This window comes from Scyliorhinus canicula, chromosome 3 (assembly GCF_902713615.1).
Source record: "Scyliorhinus canicula chromosome 3, sScyCan1.1, whole genome shotgun sequence".
In the NCBI taxonomy this organism is placed as follows: Eukaryota; Metazoa; Chordata; class Chondrichthyes; order Carcharhiniformes; family Scyliorhinidae; genus Scyliorhinus; species Scyliorhinus canicula.
Genome location: NC_052148.1, coordinates 158,059,234 through 158,086,766, shown reverse-complemented (window position 1 = coordinate 158,086,766; position 27,533 = coordinate 158,059,234). Strand labels below are relative to the sequence as shown.

Sequence of the window (27,533 nt, the reverse complement as noted above, 5' to 3'; positions counted from 1 at the left end):
CCTTCACCATGGATGCCACCCGTGCGGTGTCGGCCTCGGTGGATGCATGGCCGGCACCATACCCTGCTCCTGCACGCGGTTGGATTCCTCCACCTGCAGGTGCTGGATGCTCACCCCCGCTTCTAGTCCCTGGCCCTCTGACTGCATTTGCACTGTAGTTGGGACTGGATGTTTCAGAAGCCCGGGACCCATCTGCACAGCGGTTGGTTCCTGGGACCAGCCTGCCCTCCGACCGTCCGGCTCCTCAGCTGCTCCTACCTCCACTTGCTGTACTGGATGTGATGTGTGGTGCGCAACAGATAGTGGGCCAGGTGCCTCTTCACTAATGTGCCCAACCGAGGTGATAGTCTCTGGGATCATAGAATTTACAGTTCAGGAGGTCATTCGGCCCATCAAGTCGGCAATGGCCCTTGGAAAGAGCACGTACCCTAGCCCACACTTCCACCCTATCCCCGCAACCCCACCTAACCTTTTTGCTTTTGGACACTAAGGGCAATTTATCAAGGCCAATCCACCTAACCTGCACATCTTTGCACTGTGGGAGGAGACCGGAGCACCCGGAGGAAAGCCACGAAGACACAGGGAGAATGTGCAGACTCTGCAGACAGTGACTCAAGCCGGGAATCAAACCTGGGACCCCGGAGCTGTGAGGCAACTGTGCTAACCACTGTGATACCCTGCTGCCCATGGTGGAGGGTGTAGGAGACAGTTGTGAAAGTCAGTGTCATCCTCCGACCCGAGCTCTGGGGTGTCGTGAGTCTCGGGCGGAGGGCTGATGTTCGGGCTGCTGTCCCCGTCAGTGCTCGGCTGTCTGGGGGGCACCGGCTCTGGCTGGGGAGGGGGGGCTCCGGATGGACCTGCCCCATATCCGGCAGGTCCTGTAAGACACAAGACGACATTAAGGATGAGACCGCATGCTGGGCGGGCGGGGGGGGGGTTGTTGGTGGTGTGAGGGTGAGGTTGTTGTGGGGGTGAGGTCTCGACACACGTCATGGGAAACACTCGGCAGGATCTCACTTGCTCGCCCCCGACCGCATTCCACCCCGGCGACCTGCCAAATTCAGGGCCCTCTGTTCGGGCATGGTGAGGGCCGCAGTTCTGATGGTCCCCCACCAGTCTTCTCCTGCTCCTGGCGGTTGTGCACGGCCTTCTCCTGGGGTGGGGGGTGGCGGAAACACATACACCGTTAAAACTGTCCGACACATGCAGCCCAGGGGATGAGTTGTTGGTGGCCTGGGCACCTGGCTATGGCATAGGTGCTGGCATGTGGGACAACTTGGGGGTTCAGCCGTCCCCTTGTTGGGGGGGGGGGGGGGGGGCTGGGTTACGGGTGTGTGGGGGAGCAGGTTAGTATCAGGGGCATGGAGCAGCCAACTCACCCTGGCCACCCTGAGAAGGTCGTGGAGTTTCTTGCGGCACTGGATGCCAGTCTGGGCGATGTTGCCCATGGCGCTGACCGCCTCTGCCACCTGCGCTCAGGAACGGCGAATGGCGTCGTCTCGCTCCCAGGCCGGGGTACAGGGTCATCCTTCTCTCCTCCACAGCATCCAAGAAGGTGTCCAGCTCAGCGTCCCTGAACCGTGGTGCTGCTCTCCTTTCAACCATCTTGTTGGCAGGTGAGCCTCAGGTGTCAATCGTGGACCCGACAAATCCGGCCCCGTTTTTTCTGGAATTAATTGCGCTCCACGTGGTGCTGGTGCTAGCCCATTAAAAGTAACTGAATCGGTGCAGGTGTTGTGCCAATATTTCTGGCGTAAAACACCACACATCCTCCGCCGGCGTCAACACTTAGCCTCAGAAACAGAGAATCTAGCCCATCATCTGTGGGACTGGTACTTCTGTTGAATCAGTGCAATGATCTCAGACATGTCTCATAAAACCCCTAAAATATCTTCACCACATTGAAAACGGAATAAAGGAGGAAATAGTTCCTTTTACTTACGGCAGTTTTACAAGGCTCAAATACAAATGCCAATGATCTTAATAACTCCATTTACACAACACATTAAGAGTCAAGGTACTTGCTCATGGCAACAAGGTACAAAAATACATTTGTGTAAAGCAGTATGATGTTTGTATTGGTACTGTCATACATCAGAGCACTCATGTATAGTTATACAGGCAGACAAAACTAGAGCACTTAAGAATTTTTAAAAAGGAAATGCATCACCACCCTACATAATGCCTCATAATGACTGGTACGAAAAATGTTTCCTTTTTATCTTTGCACTGAATGACACTTTTGTTAATGAAAAAACATTAAAAGGAAAAGTAAAGTGGCAAAGTGGAGTCCAAATAATTAAATGGAGAAACTGGCAACATATCGGAACTAGTCAACTGCAAAATGTAATGTTGCAATCAAGTATTTGATTTCTCACCTCCCCCTGCAAACTCCACCCCGCCACCCACCAAATTGAGACTGGTATCATTTAACTCATACTGAACATGCTAAATGGCACCACAAAAAAAAAGATTTCCATGTTAGCGCTTTCACAATAGTAATTCAGTCTTAAAGTTGAGCAGGAATTAGTTCAGTCTTGCTTCCAGTCGTAATAAGCTGAACAAGGCTTCCTGAAGTAGGTCGGGTTTCTTTATTGATCCAGTTAAATAAGGTCCTGGGAAAAAAATATACAAAAATGCACGTTAAGCAAAATAGAATAGTTTCTTAAAATGCTAAAGAGGAAGATTTCCCAAAGCTTCAAAATTAATTTTCTTAAGTTTTCAAACAGGCCTGAATACACCATATCTTCCACTTTTCTTTTGAGATTACTAAATGTCTGTGTAAGGCAGCAAGAGAACTGTCCCAAAATTGCTTCATAAAATATAATGCAGTGAAACAGTCATATTTGAGGCTCACCCAGGGCTACTGAACTAAATCCATAACTCAGGAGAGTTGGCATCCCAGAATTGATCATCTAGTTGTCTGCTGTGACCAGGGAAGTTTGGGCAGTTCTCAATTGGACTACTGACAGATTACAATGTAGCTGGAGAATATCTCGTCTCAAGATGGGAGGAAATGTCCCTCCATCAGAAAATACAGCTTTCTTTTCGCCAAACAAAGTACTACACTGACCAGGAGAGTGCAATACACACCTCAGATTATCCCATGCTCCAAGTGAGGGGGAATGAGATGTTGGGCTGCAGTAACTGCAGATCAAGACAACTAGAAAAAGGATAATGCAAAAGGCACACACATAAGGCCTATTAAAAGCACTAAAAGGGAAAGAACAGGAAAGTGTGCTTTCAAGAGCGCAGTGATCAGTGTGCCGAAGTTAGCAGTGAGTACAACTAAAATAGCATCCTGTGCAACCTCTGACCTCTGGAGTCAGGTCTTCTATCCATGTTTGGACCAAGAGCTCTGCAGTCTTGGCAGAACCAAGAATGAGCGTCAGTGAGCAGGTTATTCACAGAATTGTTACGGCGCAGGAGGCCATTTGACCCATCATGTCTGCACTGACTCTCCAAATGAGCAATGTGTCAAGTACCATTCCCCCGTCTTCTCCAAGTAACCCTTTATAGTTAACAGTCTAAATGGGATGTGCTTCCAAAAATATCTATTCTTTGTTGCTCAAAGTTTAGATTAGTTAACTATGAACTGTGAACATACGGAAAGTCACAGTTATTTCTGAGTAAGTGTTGCTTGATAGCACTGTCAATAACCCCTGCCTTCGTTTAGCTAATGATTGAGAGGATCGTTTCTCGGCCTTTTGGTTAAGATGAGTGTGAGGTCAGATGTATTGCCTGGATCTGGTATGTCTCTCTTGTGAGGACCATGGATTACAAAGAAAAGTACAGCACAGGAACAGGCTCTTCAGCCCTCCAAGCCCGTGCCGACCATGCTGCCCGATTAGACTACAGTCTTCTACACTTCCTAGGTCCGTATCATCTATTCCCATCCTATTCATGTATTTATCACAATGCCCCTCAAACATCACTATCGTCCCTGTTTCCACCACCTCCTCCGACAGCGAGTTCCAGGCACCCACTACCCTCTGTGTAAGAAACTTGCCTCGTACATCTCCTCTAAACCTTTCCCCTCGCACCTTAAACCTATGCCCCCTCGTAATTGACCTCTCTATCCTGGGGAAAAGCCTCTGACAATCCACGCTGTCTATGCCCCTCATAAATTTTGTAGACCTCTATCAGGTCGCCCCTCAACTTCCGTCTTTCCAGTGAGAACAAACCAAATTTATTCAACCCCTCCTCATAGCTAATGCCCTCCATACCAGGCAACATCCTGGTAAATCTCTTCTGCACCCTCTCTTAATCCTCCACATCCTTCTGGTAGTGTGACAACTAGAATTGAACACTATACTCCAAGTGTGGCCTAACTAAGGTTCCACACAGCTGCAACATGAATTCAATTGTCCCTGTCGACACTCTTGAGCTCTGGTTTTGTAACTCTGATTTTTAAAAAATAAATTAGAGTACCCAATTATTTTTGTTTCCAATTAAGGGGCAATTTAGCGTGGCCAATCCATCTTACCTGCACATCTTTGGGTGTGGGGGTGAAACCCACTCAGAATGGGGAGAATGTGCAAACTTCACACGGACAGTGGCCCAGGGCCGGGATTCGAACCCGGGTCCTCAGCACCACAGTCCCCGTGCTAACCACTGCGCCACATGCCGCCCCTGGCTTTGTAACTCCGACAAAGGGATTTTAAAAAATGATTGAGAGGAGATTGAAGGGGCAGTAATTGGCTTAATTGGATCTACCCTGCTTTTTATGGATAGGACATAGTGAGGCAATTTTCCATATTGCTGGGTAGATGCCAGTGTTGTAGCTGTATTGGGACAGCTTGGCTAGGGGTGCAGCTAACCCTAGAGCACAAGCCTTCAGGACTATTTCCAGAAGATTGTCAGGGCCTATAGCCTTTGCAGTACCCAGTGCCTTCAGCTGTTTCTTTATATCATGTGGAGTGAATCGAATTGGCTGACTGAAGACTGATATCTGTGATGCTGAGGACCTACAGAGGAGACAGAAATAGATCATCCACTTATTGTGGAATCACTTAGCTCTGTCTATTATTTGCTGCTTACTCTGTTTGGCATTCAACTAGTCCTGTGTGGTACCCTCACTAGATTGACACTTTCGGTACGCCTGGTTCTGCTCCTGGCATGCCCTTCTGCACTCTTCATTGAACCAGGCTGACCCCTGGCTTGGTAGTTATGATAGTGGGGGATATCCCGCCCATGAGGTTACAGATGTTGCTGTATACAATTCTGCTGCTGCAGGTTGTGCACAGCGTCTCAAGAATACTCAGACTTGATTTGCGAGATCTATTCAAGATCTATCCTATTTAGCACAGTGGTAGTGCCAATGGAGGGTATCCTCAATGTGAAAACATGGGCCACAATTCTCCAAAAAAGTGTCTAAGTGTGGTAGTGAGTGGGAGCTGCCACGAGCAGCACGCGTGAGTAGACCCTCCCCCCGGCCAAGGGAGCACCCACCCTGAACTCCCCATGCGACCCCAGCCCTCCCTCCCCCCTCAAACTCCCAACCTCGCCTTCACACCTCCTTCTCCCACCACTGTGAACCATGCGTGTGCCCTCGCAGTGTCTCCTCAGGAAACGCTCTCCCATAATCGTCGGGAGCGGCCCCAGACTGGCGGAGGGTGCCAGACATAAGAATCCTCACCTCCTTCGAGGAACATGCCCTGGAGGTGATAAGTGTGGCTGAGAACAGATTGGTCAGCCACCCAGCGGCTGGCGCATGCCGCAGAGGTGAGGAACCGCCGGGCTCCACCCGGAGGATCTGTCAAACGTGAGTTATTATTGCCTTACTGACTGACCCATCCCTCCCACTGACCACATGTCCATTCTCCTGCAGGTCCTCCAGCGGACGGGCAGCCCCCCTCCCCTGACTCCGAGGAGAACACTGGAGGGGAGCTCCAAGGATGCAACCGTAATCGCGGCACAGCTGTTATCCCCACCCTCCACCAGCGCAGACACACACACCTCGGTGGGAAATGTTAACGGACAGGCTTCTTGGGCACAATCTGGTGAGCATCACACTGCCGTTGAGGCACATCAGGTTGAGGCAGGAAACCCCAGGCAGGACAGCAATCGGACGGCTGCTGGATCCCAGGCCCCAGCTGGGTCCCAACCTGATGGTGAGTCTGTGGTACAGAGGTACCCGGAGCTGATGGAGACGATATGGACCAACCTGGGCGTTCAGAGGGAGATGTCAGAGTCACTCCAGCTGATCCATAGCCGCCGGGAGGAGTCCCAGAGGCTACGGGTGCAGATGTCGCCGGCAATGCCTGGCATCGAGGCCAACACTGCTACGGTGACGACCTCATTGGAGAGCCGGGTGCACGACGTCGGCACCATGAGTGAAGGTGTCCAAGGCGTTGTGCAGTCGGTGACAACCGTGGCTGAGGGTCTCGGCAGAATGTCCAACTCGCTGGGGGATGTCACCCAGTATCAAGCTGACCTTGATGAGGTTCTGCGGTACACTTCCGCTCTCAGAAGTGCATGGCCGAGGTGCAGCGGAGCTTGTCCCAATCGCAGGTGGGTATTGCCGAGGCACTGCAGAGCATGACCCAGTCACTGAGAAGCATCGCTGAGGGCATCGGAACTATGGTGCGGTCCATGGGGAACTTCCAGGGCTGGCAGAGCCAGATAATGCATGGGCAGCTGGGGCTCGAACCAGCTGTCCCTCCGTCCCAACGTGAACCTCAGGGCCCTATGGGCACAGACCGGGTGGAGGGTGCTAAGCCAGACCCATCCCATGGAGTGGCGACAGTGGTCACCAGCTCCCTGGAGTTCCACCCCTCTGATAAGGTCACCCCTCACAGTCAGTACACGGGACATGGTGGCACGACTGTGGCCAGGGGCATTGAAGGCCGCGGGATGTGGTAAGCAGCTGGCTGCCTCCACCTCAGATAAACATCCTGAGAAACAGCAAGACTTTGTGGTAGAGCTAGGAGGGCTAAGCACGTCGAGACCAGTGAGGGCACTGGGAGAGGGGCTGGGGTTTGGGGCGGGCGGCACTATCAGGAGTGGGGTTTGTACAGCACATTAAACACCTTTTCGCAAAACCTCTATGATGCCTCTGTCACTTCCTTCTGTAACGCAGGATAACCCCGGACCCGTTGTCCATCTCCCCACGGCAACTCACCCCTGAGGAGGGATGCCACCCCTCATCAAGCACTGGGACGGCATGTCCAGCGCCCCCAGTCTCTTTGCCTTTGAGCAAAGATGGCTACTCACTTCCTCGGCTCCCACAGAGCCCTTCCACCAGGTTCACGTTTTTCAAAAGGAGTACCAATTGGCGTCAGCGTGACCACTTGCTGGGAGGCCACTGAATGATGGGAGGCCGTTGGATATGGTGTCGCTCTCGTTAATTGTATGGAAATGAGGCTTAAGTGGTGATAATTGGTTTCACGCATACGTTACAGCGAGATCCCAATTTCTTTCTTTTCTGATTTTTAAAAATAAATTTAAGAGTACCCAATTTATTTTTTACCAATTAAGCGACAAATTAGCATGGCCAAACAACGGTAGGGTTGTGGGGGTGAAACCCACGCAAACATGGGGAGAATGTGCAAACTCCACACGTCAGTGACCCAGAGCCGCGATCGAACCTGGGACCTGACGCCGTGAGGCAGCAGTGCTAACCACTGCGCCACAGTGCTGCCCTAGATTCCAATTTCGCCTTGGGGAGCGGGCCAGTTGCATCGTAAACTGTTTGGCACCTGGCGCGGATCTCGGTTTTGGCCTCTCCCGCTATTCACCGGCCTCGTTATGCGTGAGCGAGAATGTAACGAGGCGAGAGAATCGCGCCCATGGATTTGGCCCCACATAGACTGTGTGGTGATCACTCCTAACAATCGTGTAATGGATCGATACATCTGCAACAGGTAGATCAGTGAGGACAATGTCAAATAGCTTTTTTTCCTCTTGTTGTTCCCCTCACCACCTACTGAAGACCCATTCTTGCAACTATGTCTTTTAGGACCCAGCCTGCTCAGTTAGTAGTAGTGCTAGCAAGCCACTATTGATGAAGTCCTCCACACAGATTATATTATGTGTCTTTGCCATCTCCAGATGGTCTGCAAAATGGAGGAGTACTGATACATCAGCTGAGGGTGGCAGTATGTGGTAATCAGCAGGAGGATTCCTTGCTAATGTTTAACCTGATGCCATCAAACTTCATTGGGTCAAGAGTTGATATTGAGATCTCCCAGGGCAACTCCCTTTCAGCTATATATCACCCTGCTACCACCTCTACTGGACTGTCCTGCTGGTGGGATAAGGCATACCCAGGGATGGTGATGTCTGGGACATTACCCGTAATGTATGATTCTGTGACCATGTCTATGTCTATGTCAGGTTGTTGCTTGACTAGTCTGTGGGAAAGCTCTCCCAATTTTGGCACAAGTCCATAGATGTTAGTAAGGATGATTTTGCAAGGTTGATGGGCTGGGTTTGCTGTTACCTGCTTGCTCTGCAAGGAACTGCAGAGTGTGGTGAACTCAACACAACGCATCACACCAGCTTGTCACCCCCACATTGATTCTGTCTACACCTCCCACTGCCTCAGGAAAGCAGACAACATTATCAGAGACCCCTCCCACCCAGACATTGCCTTCTTCCAGACCTTTCCATCAGGCAAAAGGTACAGAAGTCTGAAGACTCGCACATCGAGACATAGGAACAGCTTCTTCCCCACAGCTACAAGACTCCTCAAACGACTCTCCCTCAGACTGATCTGTTCCCTGTAAGAACACAATTCACGACACCCTATGCTGCTCTTGATCATGTATTTGCTTTTTTTGGCTTTGTTCAGCACTGTAACCAATCACCGTTTGTCGATGTACTATTTGTCAATGTTCTCTGTTGATTATTCTTTTGTCTACTATGTACGTACTGTGTATGTTCCCTCGCCCGCAGAAAAATACTTTTCATTGTACTTCGGTACGTGACAATAAATCAAATCAATCAAGCAATCAAAAACCTTTGTAGCGGTTTGATAGTACTGAGTGGCTTGCTGAACCATTTCAGAGGGAGTCTCGAAATGCATGGGAAGGAGATCTCCTGTGGACACGATTACCAAATTTAAATGCCACCAGCTGCTTTGGGAGATTTAAACCAGGGGCCCCAGAACATTAGCCTGGGCCACTGGATTACTAGTTTGGTGACATTACCATTATGCCACTATCACCCCTTGACAGTACAAGTCTACATTCCACACCTGGACAACACTGCAATGTGGCAAATTCAGTGCCTATTAAGGAACTAAGTTACATAGAGCAGGAAGGTCTTCAACTTCATTTCAGGTCTGTGCTGAGTTCACTGATCCCCGCTTGGGCCATGCATGGTAAGGGCACTGCAATTATTCTCAATGTTCTTGGCTGTTAAGGAAGGTATGAAGTGCACTAGATAAAGATTGGATCTGACTTAGCATGATGCCTCCCATGTTCAAATATCCTCCAACTTTACTATGATATCTCCTGTGGTCAATTATCCTTCTATAATTCTAAACTCACACATGAAGAAGGGTGATGCACTGAATTTGCAATTTATTTTGAATTTACAGAATTTAAACGGAATAGTTTATTTTGATTTTTAAAAAAGCACAATGAAAAAAATTATGAGTTACATTCTAAGTAAATTAGAGAACAAAAGATTTGACTGAGGGCACAAGATGTTGATTTCAACGCGTTTTTAAAAAGCAAGATCTTAATTTATGCAAGAGGATTATTTGATTTTCTACTTGCTGTCACTGATTTCCTTGAATCAGTCTGGCATCTGTAAATGAGTCACCAAAGACAGGAAATGTCTTTCAGAAAGGTCAGCTGTCCTTGATAATATTGTGTACGATTTGTGGTTGTTCCTAAACTAGACAAATAAAACCCTCAACCAGAGCCTGGACATTGGACAAACAAACAAAAAGCAGATAAAAACAAATAGCGCTGAACTGATTACGGACAATTTGATCGAGCTGGATACTCACTCAGCCACAAATTCTAATGGTGTCCAGGAGCTGAAATCTGCACTCGGCATCGATTTCCTGTTCATCGGCGTATCCAAGGTAACACTACAAAATAAATTAAATTGTGTTGAAAGCCCTTTGTGTCTTACGTATGTAATGTTACCATGGTGAAGACCTGATAATGTCAGATTGCCCAGAAATTGGCAATTTAAAAGTATACTCACACATCAGACTTCCATTGACCCATTTCAAATTGAAAATTAATTCAATTCTATTTTTCTTGCACTGCAATTTTAGCCTGCGTTGCAAGTCCATGCTTTAATTCAATCCCTGCTCCATTTACAGCATTTGGAAAGCAGGATGAAAGCAGATTGTGATCAGTTACAAGGCTACCAAGATATACCAGATTGGAAACATCACTGATCCTCAGGAGCTTGCAATATTGCAAAGATGACTTAGCAAATGTGTTTGTCTCAACAACAATTTGCCTTTCACAAAAAAGGTATTTCACAAATAGGTGTAATGGAAATGGATACAGAGCACAGAAGGGATGAGGAGATGTACCTGACAGCTATGCTAAAGAGATGGGATTTGAGGAAGTTATTTTAAATGTGAAAAATAAAGGAGGCGGAGATGATTAGGGAAGTAGTTCCAGAGAGTGCAACTGAGATAGTTAAACTCTGTCTGCCATTAACAGTGGGGCACAAAAGACAGATTTGTGTTTATATATTGTCTTTCATAAACTCATCATGCCCAAAGTGTTTTACAGCCAATTAAGCATTTTTGAAGTGCTGTCACTATTATAATGGAGGAAACACAGCAACCAATTTGCACATGACAAGCTCCTGCAAAATATTTTTGTTTTTTTTATGAGTGCGAACGCAGTTCCCACTACCACAAATTGTGCAGTCGAGTATCCTGCATTCGGGGACATCGCAGGCATCAGCACACCTGAAGTGCAATGGGCTAGCCTCGTGCTGGGTGAACCACTTTCTTGATCATGGTTTCACCCCTGCCGGGTACGTATACAGAAATATGTTAATAACCGGGTGATTTGTTTTTGTGATCTTGATTGAGGGGCAAATATTGGCCAGGATACCAGGCAAATCTCCGCTGCTCTTCTTCAATATAGTAGCACTTGATCTTTAGAGCCACCCGAAAGGGCAGACATTGCATCTGGAATACAGCACCTCCAACAGTGCAGCACTCCATCGGCACGATCCTCCACTTCGCCGGCAGCATACTCACGCCCTCAGGTTTCCCGGCGGCATATGGGTGCCCACAGTGGGAAACCGCATTGGCCGGCTGATGGGATGGAGGATCCCGCTGCCGGACGGGGAGCGCCGCATCAGAAAATTGGTGCGGTGGGATGCAGAATCCCGCCCATTGTATTTAGCTTTCCTAAGGTGATGTAGGGGCTTTTCACAGTAACTTCATTGAAGCCGACTTGTGATAATAAGCCATTATTATTATTATTAGTTAAAAGGAAGAGCCAAGGGCGGAAACAGCCAGGTGTTGCATTTGGGAGTTCAGTTTTGGTTTGACTGTGAACAAACTAGCCGTTTCTTTCAAAACAGTTTAGTTAAAAAGATTTTGCCTGTGAACAGAAGGGCAGTTTCTGAAAAGGCTGGCAGGTTAACCTGTAGTTTGACACAGGCAAGAATCTGCATCTGGTTTGTGAAAGATCTCTTTCTCAAAGTGGTTTATAAGAACATAAGAACGAGGAGCAGGTTTAGGCCATCTGGCCCTTCGAGCCTGCTCCGCCGTTCAATGAGATCATGGCTGAACTTCTCTGTGGACTCAGCTTCACTTTCCCGCCTGAACACCATAACCCTTTATCCCTTTATTCTTCAAAAAACTATCTTTATTTTGAAAAAATTCAATGAATGAGCCTCAACTGCTTCACTGGGCAGGGAATTCCATAGATTCACAACCCTTTGAGTGAAGAAGTTCCTCCTAAACTCAGTCCTAAATCTACTTCCCCTTATTTTGAGGCTATGCCCCCTCGTTCTGCTTTCACTCGCCAGTGGAAACAACCTGCCCGCATCTATCCTCTCTATTCCCTTCATTATTTATACATTTCTATAAGATCTCTCTCTCTCTCTCTCTCTTCCCCCCCCTCAACCTCTCCTCATAATCCAACCCCCTCAACTCTGGGATTAACCTAGTGAATCTCGTCTGCACATCCTCCAACACCTGTGCATCATTTCTCAGGTAAGGAGTCCAAAACTGAACACAATACTCCAGGTGTAGCCTCACTAACACCGTATACAGTTGCAGCATAACCACCTTAGTCTTAAACGTCATCCCTCTATCAATGAAGTACAAAACTCCATTCGCCTTCTTAATCACCTGTTGTACCTGTAAACCAACTTTTTGCCACTGACAATAGGACACCCAGGCCCCTTGGCACAGCAGCATGTTTTAATATTTTATTATTTAGATAATAATCCCTTTTGTTGTTCTTCCTACCAAAATGGATAACCTCACATTTGTCAACATTGTATTCCATCTGCCAGATCCTTCCCTATACAGTTAAACTATCCAAATCCCTCTGCAGACTTTTTGCTTTACCACTCATCTCAGTGTTGTCTGCAAACTTGGACACATTGCCCTTGGTCCCCAACTCCAAATCATCTATGTAAATTGTGAACAATTGTGGGCCCAACACTGATCCCTGAGGGACACCCCTGGCTACTGATTGCCAACCAGAGAAACACCTATAACCCCCACTCTTCGCTTTCTATTAATCCAAGACATCTCTTTGTAGCAAGTATTCCTGGGTTTGCTAACTGTATTTAAAAGTGGAGTTTGACCTGAAATGGGTTTTGCGTCAGTGGGGATATAAGCAGTTAGGAATTAGTGTTTTATTTCATTGGTAAGCATTGTTTAACTGGTAATTATAAGCTTTATTTTATGATGATAAAGTTAGTCTTAAGACTGTGTTAAGAGTGAAGTTTGTTTTAATTCACCACATCCCTATCTGTGCGCAGAAATACTCCTGGAGCGAGTATCCTTTCCTCACAGTCTTCAGATAATTCAATTCATTCCAGATGATATCAAGATGAAATATCAGATGATGGAGTGCTCTCCACTTATCTGAATGAGTGCAGCTCTAATACTCAAGGAGCTTGTCACCATCCATAAAGCAGCCCATTTGATCGGCATCACACCATAAACATTCACTTGCACCAGTACCAAAGCAGAATGACAGCAGTGTGCACCAACTATAAGTTGCACTGCAGCAACTCACCAAGGCTTCTTTGAAAGCACCTTCCAAATCTACAGCCTCTTATACGCAGGTTGGACAAGAACAGCAGATGCATGAGAACAAGTTCTCCTCCATCCTAACTTGGAATAATATTGCCGCTTTTCATGACCACTAGTCCCACCCTAACAGTGCTGAGCATGTACCTACACCACATAAGTTGTAGTGGTTTAAGAAGGCGGTTCACCACCACCTTCTAAAGGGCAATTAGGGATGGGCACAAAAATGCTAACCTCACCAGCAACGCTTACATCCCATAAATGTTTTTTTTAAATTTAAAATTCCCAATTACTCCCCGCCCCCCCGGTGGAAATTTAGCGTGGCCAATCCACCTCCCCTGCACATCTTTGGGGTGTGGGGTTGAGACCCCCGCAGACAGGGGGAAAATGCGCAAACTCCTCACAGACAGTGACCCATGGCTGGGATTGAACCCAGGCTCTTGGCGCCATGATGCAGCAGTGCTAACCACTGCGCCTCTGTGTCGTTTCTCCCCCCCCCCCCCATGAATTAATTTTTAAAAATCATGGGAAGAATGGCAATCTACGGCATAAACTACTTTTCAACAACAGGATCATAGGACCCAGAACAGGAGCAATGTGCAATTTGAGGTTTGTTCAATCCTTCTCTTGCTGTGTGTGTTTTCTCTTATGATGTCATCAGAATTGCCTTTAGCTTTAACTTCCTCCCGGGTAAAGAGCAGGTGTTAGGAGTGGTGGCTGAAAGCTAGGTCAAAGTGGCGGGTTGTGAAGGAGAGAGAGATGGAGAGGCCTAGACAAAATTTCAAAGCTTAGGGTTGAGATGATTGAAGACACAGTGACCAACAGCAAGGCAAAGGGAGTGGGGAGAGGTCACTCAAAGAGGTCAGAGCTGGAGAAACGCAGAGAATTTGGAACATTTGAGGGCTCGGGAAGGTTTCAGAAGGAGAGAAAGACAAGGCTCGTGTATGATTTCAGTGCCATAGCAAGCAAGCAAATAACAAATTGCATTTATATTGCATCTTTCACATAACTAAATCTTACAAGGTGCTTCACAGGAACTATTATCAATACCAGGCTCTAAATTTTAATTCTGAGGCACTGGGGGGCATTGACCGGCATGGGTCAAAGCATAAGTCAAAAACCAAAGTCATGTCTGGCAAGTCAGACTTTGTGCAGGACAGATTACAGGTAGTAGAGTTTTGGATAAGGAATGAAGGTCCTTGATTGATGGGCGGCACAATAGCACAGTGGTTGGCACTGTTGCTTCACAGCGCAGAGTCCCAGGTTTCGATTCCTGCTTGGGTCACTGGCTGTGCGGAGTTTGCACATTCTCTTAGCGCCTGCGTGGGTTTTCTCCGGGTGTTCCGGTTTCCTCCCACATGTGCCAAAAGACGTGCTTATTCGGTGAATTGGGCATTCTGAATTCTCCCTTAGTGTACCCAAGAATGTGGCGACTCGGGGCTTTTCACAGTAACTTCATAGCAGTGTAAATGTAAGCCTACTTGTGACACTAATAAAGATTATTATTATTAAGAGGAAAAAAAATAAGTGAGGGCCTCAGGCCAAGAACAGTAGCCAAAATCTTTCAAAGAATGAACAGAGCCATTACACATTAAAGAGAAAGAGGGCGGAATTTACCGGCTGTTCACGCCAGCGGGATATTCCAGTCCCACTGATGGTGCAGCCCGCCTTGGGTTTCCCGGCAACGAGGGGTGCATTCAACAGGCAATCCTGTTGACAATGGCGGGACCAGAAAATCCCTCTGGCGGTTGCCTCTGCAACCGAAAAACACGTGGCGGGTTGCTCGGTAAATCCCACCCATTTTCTAATCATACACAGATGACAAGAAAGAAATAAGCAATAGCGCATATATAACAAAAGTAGTTAATTAACTTCAAGCACTTTGGTAAATACGGAGGATACAAACCAGCATGGAATAAATACAAGTTTATTCATATTTTTGCACACATATTCACACAAAACCGTCTTCTCAGAGAACGTCTGAATAGTTAACATATTGAAAAGATATGTTTAAACAGCACTAAAATCTTTTGACCTCTTAAGCATTTTTCGACGTGTAAACTTCGACTGAGATATCCACTATTAACACTTCAAATATCAGATTTTGAATTCTGTCACTTTACGCCAGATGTTATTATGAAAGCCATCGGAGATTTTCTCCTCGAATCGGAAAGTGTACATTATCAAGTCTAGCAGGACTGTAATTATCGACACTTACGGGAGAATTGCAAGAGCAGAAGATCCAGCGGGCATTCCACTTTTTTCTCCAGCTAGACTCCGACACAGCTGATGAACAGCTGCCTTTGCCATGCCGTAACCCACCATCCCTAAAAGAAAACAGGAAGATTTAAAAACCAAACCTGACTGTAGTCAAATACGCTACAAATGGTACAGGAAGGCCATTGTGAATCATTTCTCAAACATCAATTAGTGTTTGTTTCTCAAACAGATCTTGTATGAAATAATCTTTTACATCAAATAAAAGGATGAAAGATTTCACTATGAACTATATTTTAAAGCTGCTTGATGTAATGGTTTTTCCGATTTGTTTCATCCTCTGCTGAAAGTCAACAACCCTCAGTCTCCAACTTCACAAACCTACCAATGCTCCAGCTTCATGCAACCGGCAGCTTTTGATACTTTGCCCATGTTGCCATCCTCCATATAGGGAATTGAACAGTGAGCATCAGCAGCTTTTTCAGCATCACGGGCAAACATCGCACCGTCTTTACCACATATCTACAAATTCCAGCAAAACTCACTGGGTTGAACATTTAGGTGATCGAGCACACTGGAGCTGAAATCAACTCACCATCAGCATAGTGCCACAACCTATATATTGTTTTCACATAGGTTGTTAGAATAATTATCCCCCAAAACAAAACAAAAAGTTAGTTGCTTTGGAAATGTGTATTAAAATGCTATTCAAAGTTTACACGACATTCAGGCAAATATATGCATTTGCACTAATATTAATGAAAATAAATCAGAGCACAGCAAAGCAGGGGTTAGTAATAGTTGCAAACTCTTGAGCCTGTCTGCTTATCAATAAAATCTGACCATGCTGTGAAGAAGCTAAAAGTTAAATAAAGCTGCGAGGGAAGTAGAGGAAAGAAACATTAAAGGGAAGAAGTTCACCTTAATTTTCGATTGAGTGCAGAGAGGAGAGAGTGAATTAAGTGGCGAAATACCAGATTTATGCTAACTTTACAATCTGTTCCCATTCAATTGTATTTTATCACATTTAACAAGAGAAAAAGTCAATCACATTTTATTTTTTCTTGTATTTTTAAATACAATAGATGGAATTTTACCAGAATTTGGCAAAGTGTCAGGCTCACACTGAAAACTGGTGTGTAGCTCTCCAGTTGCACAGGCCAGTTTTCTCGCCAAATCCTGAGCCTCTTGGACAAAGGAAATGAGTGGCCGTGGTTTCTGCCATCACTTTGATGAGGCAAGGCCTCATCGAGCTGGCAACCACTCCAATCAAATTGGAGTGACATCTTTAAAGGGCGCCCCAATCAGGGCTGCAGACTAACAGCTCCCAGCCCTATCACAGAAATATTTGGGACCCCCCCCTCCCTCAACCAGACAATCCACTATTCCACTTCCTATCCCCGCCCTTACATCCACCATTGGCATTGAACCCCTCACCCCACCAACAGCTCGGAAATATAGCCACCGCTCCTCCCCATGGGGCTCCCACTAGACCCTCCCCTGGAACTGCCTAGCATTACTCAGGCATGTCCCTCTGCCCCCCCCCCCCCCCCCTCCGCCTCCCCCAGGCTATACTTACCTCTGCACCCCTCGCTGACATAACGTCACATTGGCAAGGTATGAATATTTAGTGATGGGGGATTATTTAATAATAATAATTATAATCTTTACTATTGTCACAAGTAGGCTTACATTAACACTGCAAAGACATTACTGTGAAAAGCCCCCAGTCACCACACTACGGCGCCTGTTCGGGTACACTGAGGGAGAATTCAGAATGTCCAATTCACCTAACAAGCACATCTTTCGAGACTTGTGGGAGGAAACCAGTGCACCCGGAGAAAACCCAGGCTGACACGGGGAGAACGTGCAGACTCCGCACAGACAGTGACCCAAGCAGGAATCAAACCTGGGACACTGATGCTGTGAAGCAACAATGCTAACCACTGTGCTACAGTCGTAATACCCTTTAAATCCATTCAAATATATTAAAATGAGGTTCACCCCCTTTGTGGGAGTGAATCTCATGATATCGCCAGTGAGAAGTGGGTGAGAAAAAAAAAATTGGGAAACACAATCTCTCCGTCGAGAATAGTTTCCTGATTCTCGCGAGATTTTCCGCCTGCACCGCTGATCCTGCAGACTGTGAGTGCGGGCTCAAGATTTCTCCCTAAGATGTCAAAACCATCCTGATTGGAGTTTTCTTTTTGACAGGTCACTTTAGTGAACATTTTTGAAATCAATAATAAAAATTGAAAATGATCACAGAATCCAAAAACTAGTTTTACATTTAATGATACACAGAAGCTGAATGTTTGTTTTATTCTTGGTTGACCATTAGGTCAGTGTATAAGACCATCCATGCACTTGTTATGCCCAACAGCCTGAGCGAGGCTAACAACCTACCACACAGGGAAGCACCAAGGATATTTAATTATTTTTACAAGTTATGTTAACCAATCTCAATAGATTTGTTGTGAAAGATTGCAGCTGTTAATTCACACAATACACAAATTAAATATGGTGATCACAAACTAGATGCATACTTTATGTAATATACGTTATTTTGTACCCCATTCTACTTTTCAGAACTCAGGAGATCTTTTCCAGAGATAACAAGCCTGTCAACCAGAAAAACCGTTGCACAATAATGCTTTTATCTTCAAGAGAGGTCTACAAGATCTGGATAGTGATGCTAGTCAATTTATTTATGGCCAACATGGTGGTTTCAAATGACAAAATGTCCTTTTGAAGGAACTATCAAATTTCCTTTCATGAGAATTAATGAACCCTGATTCAATAACAAATTTAGAACAGTTACAAATTCCAAATACCCCCTGCAAAAGATTCTTTTTCTAACTTCTACTTCAATTATTTTTGTGTTCATCTTAAATTTGTTGCCCCACTTTCCAACTCACCAACCGATAGAAGCAATCTGTTCTTTCATGGGAGGGGAGTGTCACTTCCAATGCCAGCATGTTGTAGGGAAATTGATAGAACATGAATAGTTTAGTGTAGTGATGAATAATAGATAATTCAGACTAAATTTGTCGTGGACTGTTCGGGTTATTGCATCATGGGACAATTCCTAAGCTTCAGTGGCATAACAGTGCATCTTGGGATTTTAGACGAACAATGGATAACGCCTTCAAGGGTGACTGGACTGCTCGCATTTGTTATCAGCAGAAGAAAGGCCAACAAGAAATTGTGGGTGCAAGGGAGGGAAGCATAACAACCGATGTTCCTTGCATTAGATTAGCTCATAAGTGTGATGAAGCAGCAATTACCTTTTAACTTTGTATTAGACCTAAACATTGTAACAGCATGTGGCTAATTTGAACTTGTTCCAATTAGGAAAATTCTGAGATGACATGCTCAAGATACTATTCATGTGGACACGGCAGCATCCTATTCCCATCCTAAACAAATGGGCAGGAAGGAGGCCATCAAATCTCCCTTTGATCCTTGCAAGCAAGAAACAACTTTTTATGAGTTGGAAGGTCCCACGAGTAACTGACACCTTAGAGGGCTAGCCAGGGATAAGAAGAAATAATCCCAATAATAAACCTAACCGTCGAGAAACCTCGAGGAACTTATCATGCCCACCTCGGCCAATCACAGTTTGACCACGCACCCCTTGAGCCAATAGAGAATTAGCCTCGCCTCACTTAGGCTAAACACGAAATAATACCATTGATCATGCTGTGGAAAGGGTTAATAAACAGCAGCTTTCAATGAGCACCACGCGTACCAGGTTTGAAAGTGAAGTTTGCAGAGCCTGCTGTCCACAGGGAAGCAGAACACCCACAGACGTTAAAGGGAGAGAACGGAAGCCAAGTGTCACCCTGCGCCCCAAGCTGATCCGGAATGCAAGAGCCGTAGAAGGCCCGTCAATTTGCTGCAATGCTTTGTTAACTATTACTTTGTAACTTTCAAAAACATGCATTTTTAAATATATATTACTTTTTAATAAATACAAAACCATAAAACAAAACAAACAACCTAAGACAGCAGCATCAACAATCCCCCTGAACTGCTGACAATGAATAGTTCTTAAAGAACATAATAAAAGGCCGCCATCTTTTGTAGAACCCCTCAATTGCACCCCTGAACGTGTATTTAACTTTCTCAAGATGCAAAAGCTCCATGAGATCCCCCAGCCACACCAAGGCACTGGGTAGAGAAGCTGACCTCCACTCCAACAGAACCCATCTGTGAGCGATCAGCAAGGCAAAGGCTAAGACATCTGCTCCCGCATCCGAATGCAACTCCAGCAGGTCTGATACCCTAAATATGGCCGCTAGGGGACTGGTCTCCAAAGCCATCCGTAAAATCTCCAACATGGTGCTGAAGAAGGAGACCCAAAATCTCACTAGCTCAGGACACATCCAGAACACATGCACATGGTTTGCCAGGCCCGTCCCACAGCGCTCACACTCATCTTCCACCCCCTCAAACAACCGACTCATCCTAACCCTAGTTATGTGTTACTGATGCACTACCTCCAACTGTATCAACCCTAGTCTCGCGCATGGAGAAATGGCGTTCACACTACACAATGCCTCACACCATACTCCCTCCTCCAATGCCACCCCCAACTCCTCCTCTCAATTTTTCTTAATCCCCATCAGGGACGCTGTATTCTCCGCCATTATCCTCTCATAAATTCCAGAGGTTTTCTCCTCTTCCAACCTGCTAACATCAAAACCCTTTCCAACAGTGAGGATAGCAGCGCCACGGGAAATGATGGGAAAACCGTCCTCACAAAGTCTCTCACCTGAAGCTATCTAAAGCTTTCCGCCTGCGAAAATCCAAACTTCTCTGAAAGCTCCTCCAGGCTTGTGAACCACTCCTCCAGAAACAAGTACCCCATGCCATCCACCTCCTTATCCACGCAGCCCAGTGGCGTGCAGAGGTCTGGTGATGCCCGGGGCAAATCTTGATTGTATGCCCCAAAGACTCAAGTATAAGGCCTAATATACTGAGAAATATTATGAGACAGGAAAACATTTTGAATATAACTTCCCGTACCAGCCTCCTGAACAGGTGCCGGAATGTGGCGACTAGGGGCTTTTCACAGTAACTTCAGTGAAGCCTACTTGTGACAATAAGTGATTTTCATTTCAGTGTAGATGATGTTCTAAACCGCTGTGTGCAGAGAGCAGTGAATGGTCTCTCCCCAGTGTGAACTCACTGGTGTCTCAGCAGTTGGGATGAATGACTGAATCCCTTACCACACAGAGGGCAGGTCAATGGCTTCTCACCTGTATGAACTCACTGATGTCTCAGCAGGATGGATGGCTGAGTGAATCCCCTCCCACACACACTGCAGGTGAACGGCCTCTTCCCGGAGTGAACTCTCTGGTGTGTCAGCAGGTTGGTTAATTGAGAGAATCTCTTCCCACACACAGAGCAGGTGAACAGCCTCTCCCCAGAGTGAACTCGCTGGTGTGTCAGCAGTTGGGGTGAATGAATCCCTAATCACACTCAGAACTGAGGAAGTGCTGCACTGTCAGAACAACCTTCTTTCAAATAAGTTGTTAAACTGAGGCTCTGTCTGTCCCTATTAGGTGGATGTTGAAGATCCCACAGCCACTATTTTGAAGAAGAGCAGGGGAGTTACCCCCGTGTCCTGGTCAATACTAAGGGCTTTTCACAGTAACTTCATTTGAAGCCTACTTATGAAATGAAAATCACTTATTGTCACATTCCGCATTCGCCACATTCCAGCGCCTATTTGGGGAGGCTGTTACAGGAATCGAATCGTGCTGCTGGCTTGCCTTGGTCTGCTTTCAAAGCCAGCAATGTAGCCCTGTGCTAAACAGCCCCTGACAATAAGCGATTTTCATTTCATTTCATGGTTCAAACTGAGGGAGCAAAGGATGTCAATATTTTTAAGAGAGAGACCTGGGCCAAGCTTTCCAGAGTCTGAACCCTCCCTGGATTCACTTCCTTTCCTTTCAGTTGCTGCAAGTGACCAATTGATGGTCAGAATGAAAAAAGAAATGGAAAGGGGGAGAAAAGAAAGTGTTTTACTCACAGATGTTGGAGACAGGAGGAAGATTCCGTCGGTGTGAAAGCTCAATTATCACTCACACAAAGCCCGCGCTCTGATTGGCTGGAGAACCACAGTCCCTCCGGTCCTCAATCTTTTTTCATTGGTCAACATCTCAGCACGCAGATCAGGGGGCGGGGCCTTTCCCTGCATGTGAGGAGCTCCCCCTCCCTTGGACATGCGCAGTCCCGGGCCGCCCGCCCGCGCGGCGGATAGAGCGGTTTCCCCACCGCGGGGGAGTCTGGGAGCGCAGTCACCTCACCCTGACACAAGGTACATGTCGGTAGTCACTGGATTTGATTGTGACGCCCCCCCTTAGCAAAACAATTTGTTAAATTCAGGTGGAAACATTTAGGCATCTGGGTGACATTGGGAGAGCAATAGCCTCTGATTGATGCCCCCATCCAATGGATGCCCGGGGCCAACGCACCGTCGGCCTCCCCCTCTGCACGCCACTGACGCAGCCCCAAAACCTGGCATCCAGTGTCACTGGCTCAAACATATGATTATCACAAATCGGTGTCCACTTCGACACTCTACCTAATTGAAATGCTGCCCAAACAGACAGCAGGTTTTCCACATTGCAACCACTACCGGATTACCTACTTCCCTGGAAAGAACAACAGCGAGGCCATCGCCAGCGCCCGCAGGCCCGTCCCCTTATCTGACTTCATCCTCACCCACCTGATCCTGCCTCCTGATCCTCACATCAACCCAACATCTTCTCTGTGTTCAAGTATTACATTGTAACTTAAGCAGTTTCCTGAGTTACCACAGCAGACTGTCTCCTGTTGCCTTTTTCGGTTAAAGTCTCAAACGAACAAAATTGAATTAAAATTCAAATAATGACAAGAACTTACAATGCGTTACCCATTCTTAATTGCCCTTGAACTGAGTGGCTTGCTTAGCCATTTCAGAGGTCAGTTAAGAATCAACCAAATTGCAGTGGGTCTGCCCAAACCGAATAAAAATGCAGATTCCCTTTCCCGAAGGACATAGTGAACCAGACTATTTATCAGCAACTGATAAATAGTCTGGTTCACTATGTCCTTCGGGAAAGGGAATCTGCATTTTTATTCGGTTTGGGCAGACCCACTGCAATCAGCAACTGATAAATAGTTGTCATGGAGCCCATTACTGAGACGAGTTTGATGTTCCAGATTTAATTGAATTTGAATTCCACCAGCTGCTGTGGTGGGATTTGTACCCATGTCCTCACAGCATTCGCCTGAGCTTCTGAATAATAAATCCAGTGACATGACCATTACACCACTGCTTCCCCTTATTGTTATTTCCCTCAACAAAACCCTTCATAATCATCAGGTCACCCACTAGCTTTTTCAGCTGCCATGAAATAAAGCCCTATCTTCTCAGGTTTCTCTTCGTACATAACTCATCGTCCCTGAAAATCATTGACAGATCTTAAAAGATTCAGGTCAGCTGAAGTAACAAGCCGGAGACATGTAGTTTTCATTTGAAATATCCAACCAGAGTCCTGGGGTTGTGGTATTAATTCATTTAGTACAGGAATACCTGTTTTAAGTAGTAGATATGTTTCTGCAAACCACTAATGAAATCAAAGCAAGTTTTCCAACTTAAATGTTTGTAATATCAGGAGATACGTTCCCAACCCAAAATCTTTTACCCGAATACTGTTCATACCCTAAACATGAAATATACCTAAACATGAAATAAACACAACACACTGTAAATAAATCTTCCATGTTCCCAGTGATGTGCCAAAAAACCAAAGAGAACAGGTTTTGTTTTCTCCTGATTGCCCTAAAACATAGCAATGAAATATAAAACTATACTATTCAGAACTACTTAAAACTGGGCATAGCTGTATTTGGATTCAATCAGAAGACTGGGCTTTGGACACCTACAGTCAAATTGAAATATTACATAGTGTAGAAGAAAATATCAAAAGATACTGTTAATAGTGCTGCATTATATTTAACTCTTAAATGAACACGAAGCAATGACGGACATTTACTTTTCAGGTTTCTATCTCAATCAAACGGGAAAGAATATTGGTTGAAAAATCTGGAGAAAATTATACTTCATAAGGGAACAGAGATGAATGGTTCCTATTCAATTGAAACCTTGCCCCGGTGACACTTTGTACATGCTGTTACTATTAATTGAAATAATCACATTCAATAATCCCATTTTAACTGAGGTATAATATTACTCTCCATCAAACGTCCAAGAAATTTGTTTTGAAACAGAGACAACAGCAATATATGTTTGATAAAGTATGTGTTTGATATTTTTCAAGAAATGGAATTAGCCGCACTGGGATCGAATAGAACAAAGAGCCCTTTCCATGTTCCCCTGTCAAAACAACAAATCCTGAAGTCTCAACACCAAAGGGAGTGACTGACAGAAGTTTAATATTTTCAAAGCAAAGCAGAACATTCAATCTGCTGACATTGTGCATTAAGAAATAAGTCACAATTCTCTAGGCTCAACAGCTTTCTTTATTCTGCTGATGAGAGACAAAGTCAAACCTCACAACGCTACATGAATCTAAATCTGCTGCATCATCCTGAATTAAATAAACCCTCTCCCCCAAATAAATGTTTGCAGTTATTCACTGGAGAGACAATTAAAATTCTGTGTCATGCCCAGAGATGTGTCGTGGTGATGGATTTCTTTTATATCTTTGGGAATATGGTGACATTCTGTAAAGAAGGCGATACGTACGATGATTAATTAATTTGGCAAAGGGTTAATGTGCTTGTCTGTAAGAGCTGAGAGATATAAAGAAGTAAAGTTTATGCATTTGCAATGGCAGGCTCAGGTGAGCTAGGATTTACAAGTAAATAGGTTGGGTTTAAAATGTGCATTATGAGATAAGTAGGCACTTGGCTTTCCAGTTGTTGGATTTCAACAGGAAGTTCCAAGAGACACGGGACTTTACAGCTTACCAAGATATATTCAATTTTATCGACCCAAAAGTGGGGACAAAATAGGAAAATCTTATGAAAGATTCTTATACTTGCAAACATTGAGCTCAAAGAGGGGTTTGAGGACAATGAAATCTGAGATGAAAAAAAGATATATAAGGGAAGCGGTTTAGCGGAGTTGTGTGGCTATGTGAGGGAAATGTTTTGAGACCAGATCTGTGCTAGGAGGAGTGAAAGTTGTGAATTTGAATCAGCCAAGCCAGAAAAGTCTTTGTATTCAGAAAACAGTCTGTTCCTCAACCTTTCTTTTGGACTTCCACAGCAGAGTGGAAATGTTTGAGGAGTCACGCGGTATACTTTCTTTCAAGTGACAGCAGTTCTTTACCTTGGGTAATATTACTGGATTTTTAATTGCTAAAAGTCTACAAGGGGAGCTGTTGCCAAGAAGGTAGTTTAGATTTGTGCTCTCACCAAATAGGTTTTCTTGAGAATTGTTCTGTAAGACTGTTTTAACTGTGTAAATTTAATTGTATGTGCTGAGGTTTTTTTCTTGTTAAGAAATCTTTTAATCTTTAAAACTCTGAAAGTGCCACCTGAGCTCTATGCTTTTGGGATCAGGAACTTTACCTCCTCATTTTCAAAATACAAAAACGTTTTGACCAGTAAGACAGGTTTCTTTCCGGGAACTGGCTTGCTCAGTTAATAACGTCTGCTGTGGTCATAACAGTGTCCCATTCATAACTTTAAACATGGACTGCATTTGGTATATAATTTTCTGCAACTGTCTTTATTTAAAAATGGACACTAACAAAACTGCTAATATGTCTGTGAAATGACATTTGCAATTTCTGTCTCAATTCTCCTGAAAGTGCAATTTCTGTCTCAATTCTCCTGAAAGTTCCTGGTTGAATAATAATGAGTATGGTCCTCCCCCTTGAATGGGCATAACAAGATGAAATCCATGTGTGGGATTTGCACATGCTATTGTCTGTGGTTTACCCAAAACTTAAAACCTATAGAATCCTGGACCCACTGTCTTTGAGCTCAATATTTCACAAAACAAAGCTGCAGAAACGAGCTAGTCACGCATATATGTGAAAAGCCATTAGCTATCTCCCATTGTGTTGAAATAGCTATGGATTTCCGAACTATTCTGGATGGACAATGTCAGTTTCATTCACATGATCAATTGTTTTCAGATCACAAATCTTTAAATCTACTAATGAGAGAGAAATTAGTCAATCCATAATGATCCATATGCAGGACATCAGCAGGAAGAAAAGGCTGGAGGGCAACACATTTTTCAACCTGGAGAGTGCTACATCTTAAAAGTTTCCCAGCCTGGTTCTTTTTCAAAGTCTGCCAGTAGAGAAGTTTGACATCCTGCTATGAAAACTAAATGTGCTTCACTTCATAAACTGCTGAGGGAATCCTGAAATAATCCTGATATATAACTCCTGCTATTAAAACCACCCAGACTATCCTTCAGGAATGTAAATGCCTTCAACAGATCTGTAATGAATACTGTTCCTACAAATGAATTATTCTTTTGGTTACAACTTGTAAAAGTGCACAATACTATTTACCTGGCATTTTTCATATGCGTTTGAGGGTGAGAGGTGATCGACATAGTATTAAACCTCTGGAGTGAATGAGAGAATAAATAATATTCTTTATTTAAACCCACAAAATCTTGCTGCTGATTATATAAATAATCCTTTCCAAATAAAACACACAGATCATGGACAATAAGGGAAGGGAACCTGGGGCTCAGTTTTCTCTCATCCCTGTCCGTAACATTCTGAAAGAACTACCATAATGCCATGCTCTGCTCATGTCGAGTAGGCTAAGGAATGTGTTGTATAATCATATTTGGGATGCAACATTTTACACCTGGTTGGCAATGTATGATTGTTCATTTAAATCAGTCTCTAATATTCTTCTTGTGCTTACCTTGTTTTAATTATTTTATTGTACCTTAATTCTTTTGCTTCATTAATAATTGGTCAGAATATGTTTGTTAAAGATGTATGTTAAAATATGACTGCAAGGCATGGGGCAGATGTATCGGAAATTTCTATTGTAAGAGAAATATCTCAAAAAGAGGTGAGAAACGTTCAGGCCTGCTTCATGGTTATGGATGGACAATAAAGTAATTTAACCCAATCATGCTGCTTGGACATGAGTTTCACCCTAAACGGGAATACTGAACCAAGGGGCAAGCAATAGTCGCATAGGCAATATCCAAATAAGATAAAAGGTTGGGAAAGGAGGCATAAATCAGGGCATCCGAGAACATTCAGCGCACACTTCTTGGAAAAAGAAAAGGACATGGGACCGCCCATCAAGATCTTTGGTCAACAGAACACAATGAAGAAACGTGTCACAGTCGATCGGGAAGTGATGCTGAGTGACGTGATTATACACCACCGCCTTTGTTAAGAATTACATTTTTGTTCTTACCACATTAAATTGAATAAATCTGTTTTGCTTATCTATTACACACTTGTACCTGTGTATTCCTTGATCAGTCAGGAACAAAGGCTTAAACTTACACTAACATTGTAAGTTCATTTCCTAAGTATTTTCTCAGAACTGTAACAAATATGAAAAAAATATTTTTAAAGCCTTCTTGACTCACACAGGTTTGCTCAATGATTTTAATTTTCTGCACTGTCTCCATCTTGTAATCAGTACAATAATTTTTGACAAAAATATTATGTTGATTACAGTAAAAGACATACGCAGCGACTGAGTTTGATTTTCTTTCAGTTTTGATGTAGGAATCCAACTGGAGTTTCAAAGCTTAAACTTAGTAAAATTGACAATGTAATTCTGGCAATTATTAAACTAAGACAAGTATTTACTTTGACGTACATCGATCTCGATCGATGGTCTTTACAATCATGTATCCAAGGGCATGGCCAGGCCATTAAATTAAAAGAGAAACATTTGTGGGTTTTGTTTTTTTTTTGAAATAATTTTTATTGGAATTTTTTACAGAAAATATAACAAAAAGTATAGCAAAAAGCAGTAATATGCAACTAACAGCCCCATAACACCCACAATTCCCCCCATACCGTAACATCACATGTATCACATTCCCCCACCCCCCCCAAACAAGAGAACTTAACCATAAATT

The 27,533-nt window shown here is 44.7% G+C and overlaps 1 protein-coding gene and 1 non-coding gene across 2 annotated transcripts in view; both read right to left on the bottom strand.

Moving 5' to 3' along the window:
* Positions 1 to 1,913: 1,913 nt before the first annotated feature.
* LOC119963052 (dihydropteridine reductase-like) overlaps positions 1,914 to 27,533 on the bottom strand; it is a 36,244-nt gene continuing 10,624 nt past the window's right edge. Inside the window, exons 5-7 of the mRNA XM_038791562.1 lie at positions 15,426 to 15,534; positions 9,962 to 10,045; positions 1,914 to 2,615 (exon numbers count right to left, since the gene is read on the bottom strand). Of these exons, the coding sequence (XP_038647490.1) occupies positions 2,510 to 2,615; positions 9,962 to 10,045; positions 15,426 to 15,534 (299 nt within the window). The 3' untranslated portion in view covers positions 1,914 to 2,509. The remainder of the gene's footprint in view (positions 2,616 to 9,961; positions 10,046 to 15,425; positions 15,535 to 27,533) is intronic.
* Positions 10,808 to 10,967, bottom strand: LOC119963967. Its single transcript, XR_005460224.1, has one exon. It is a non-coding gene; the product is annotated as a U1 spliceosomal RNA (small nuclear RNA).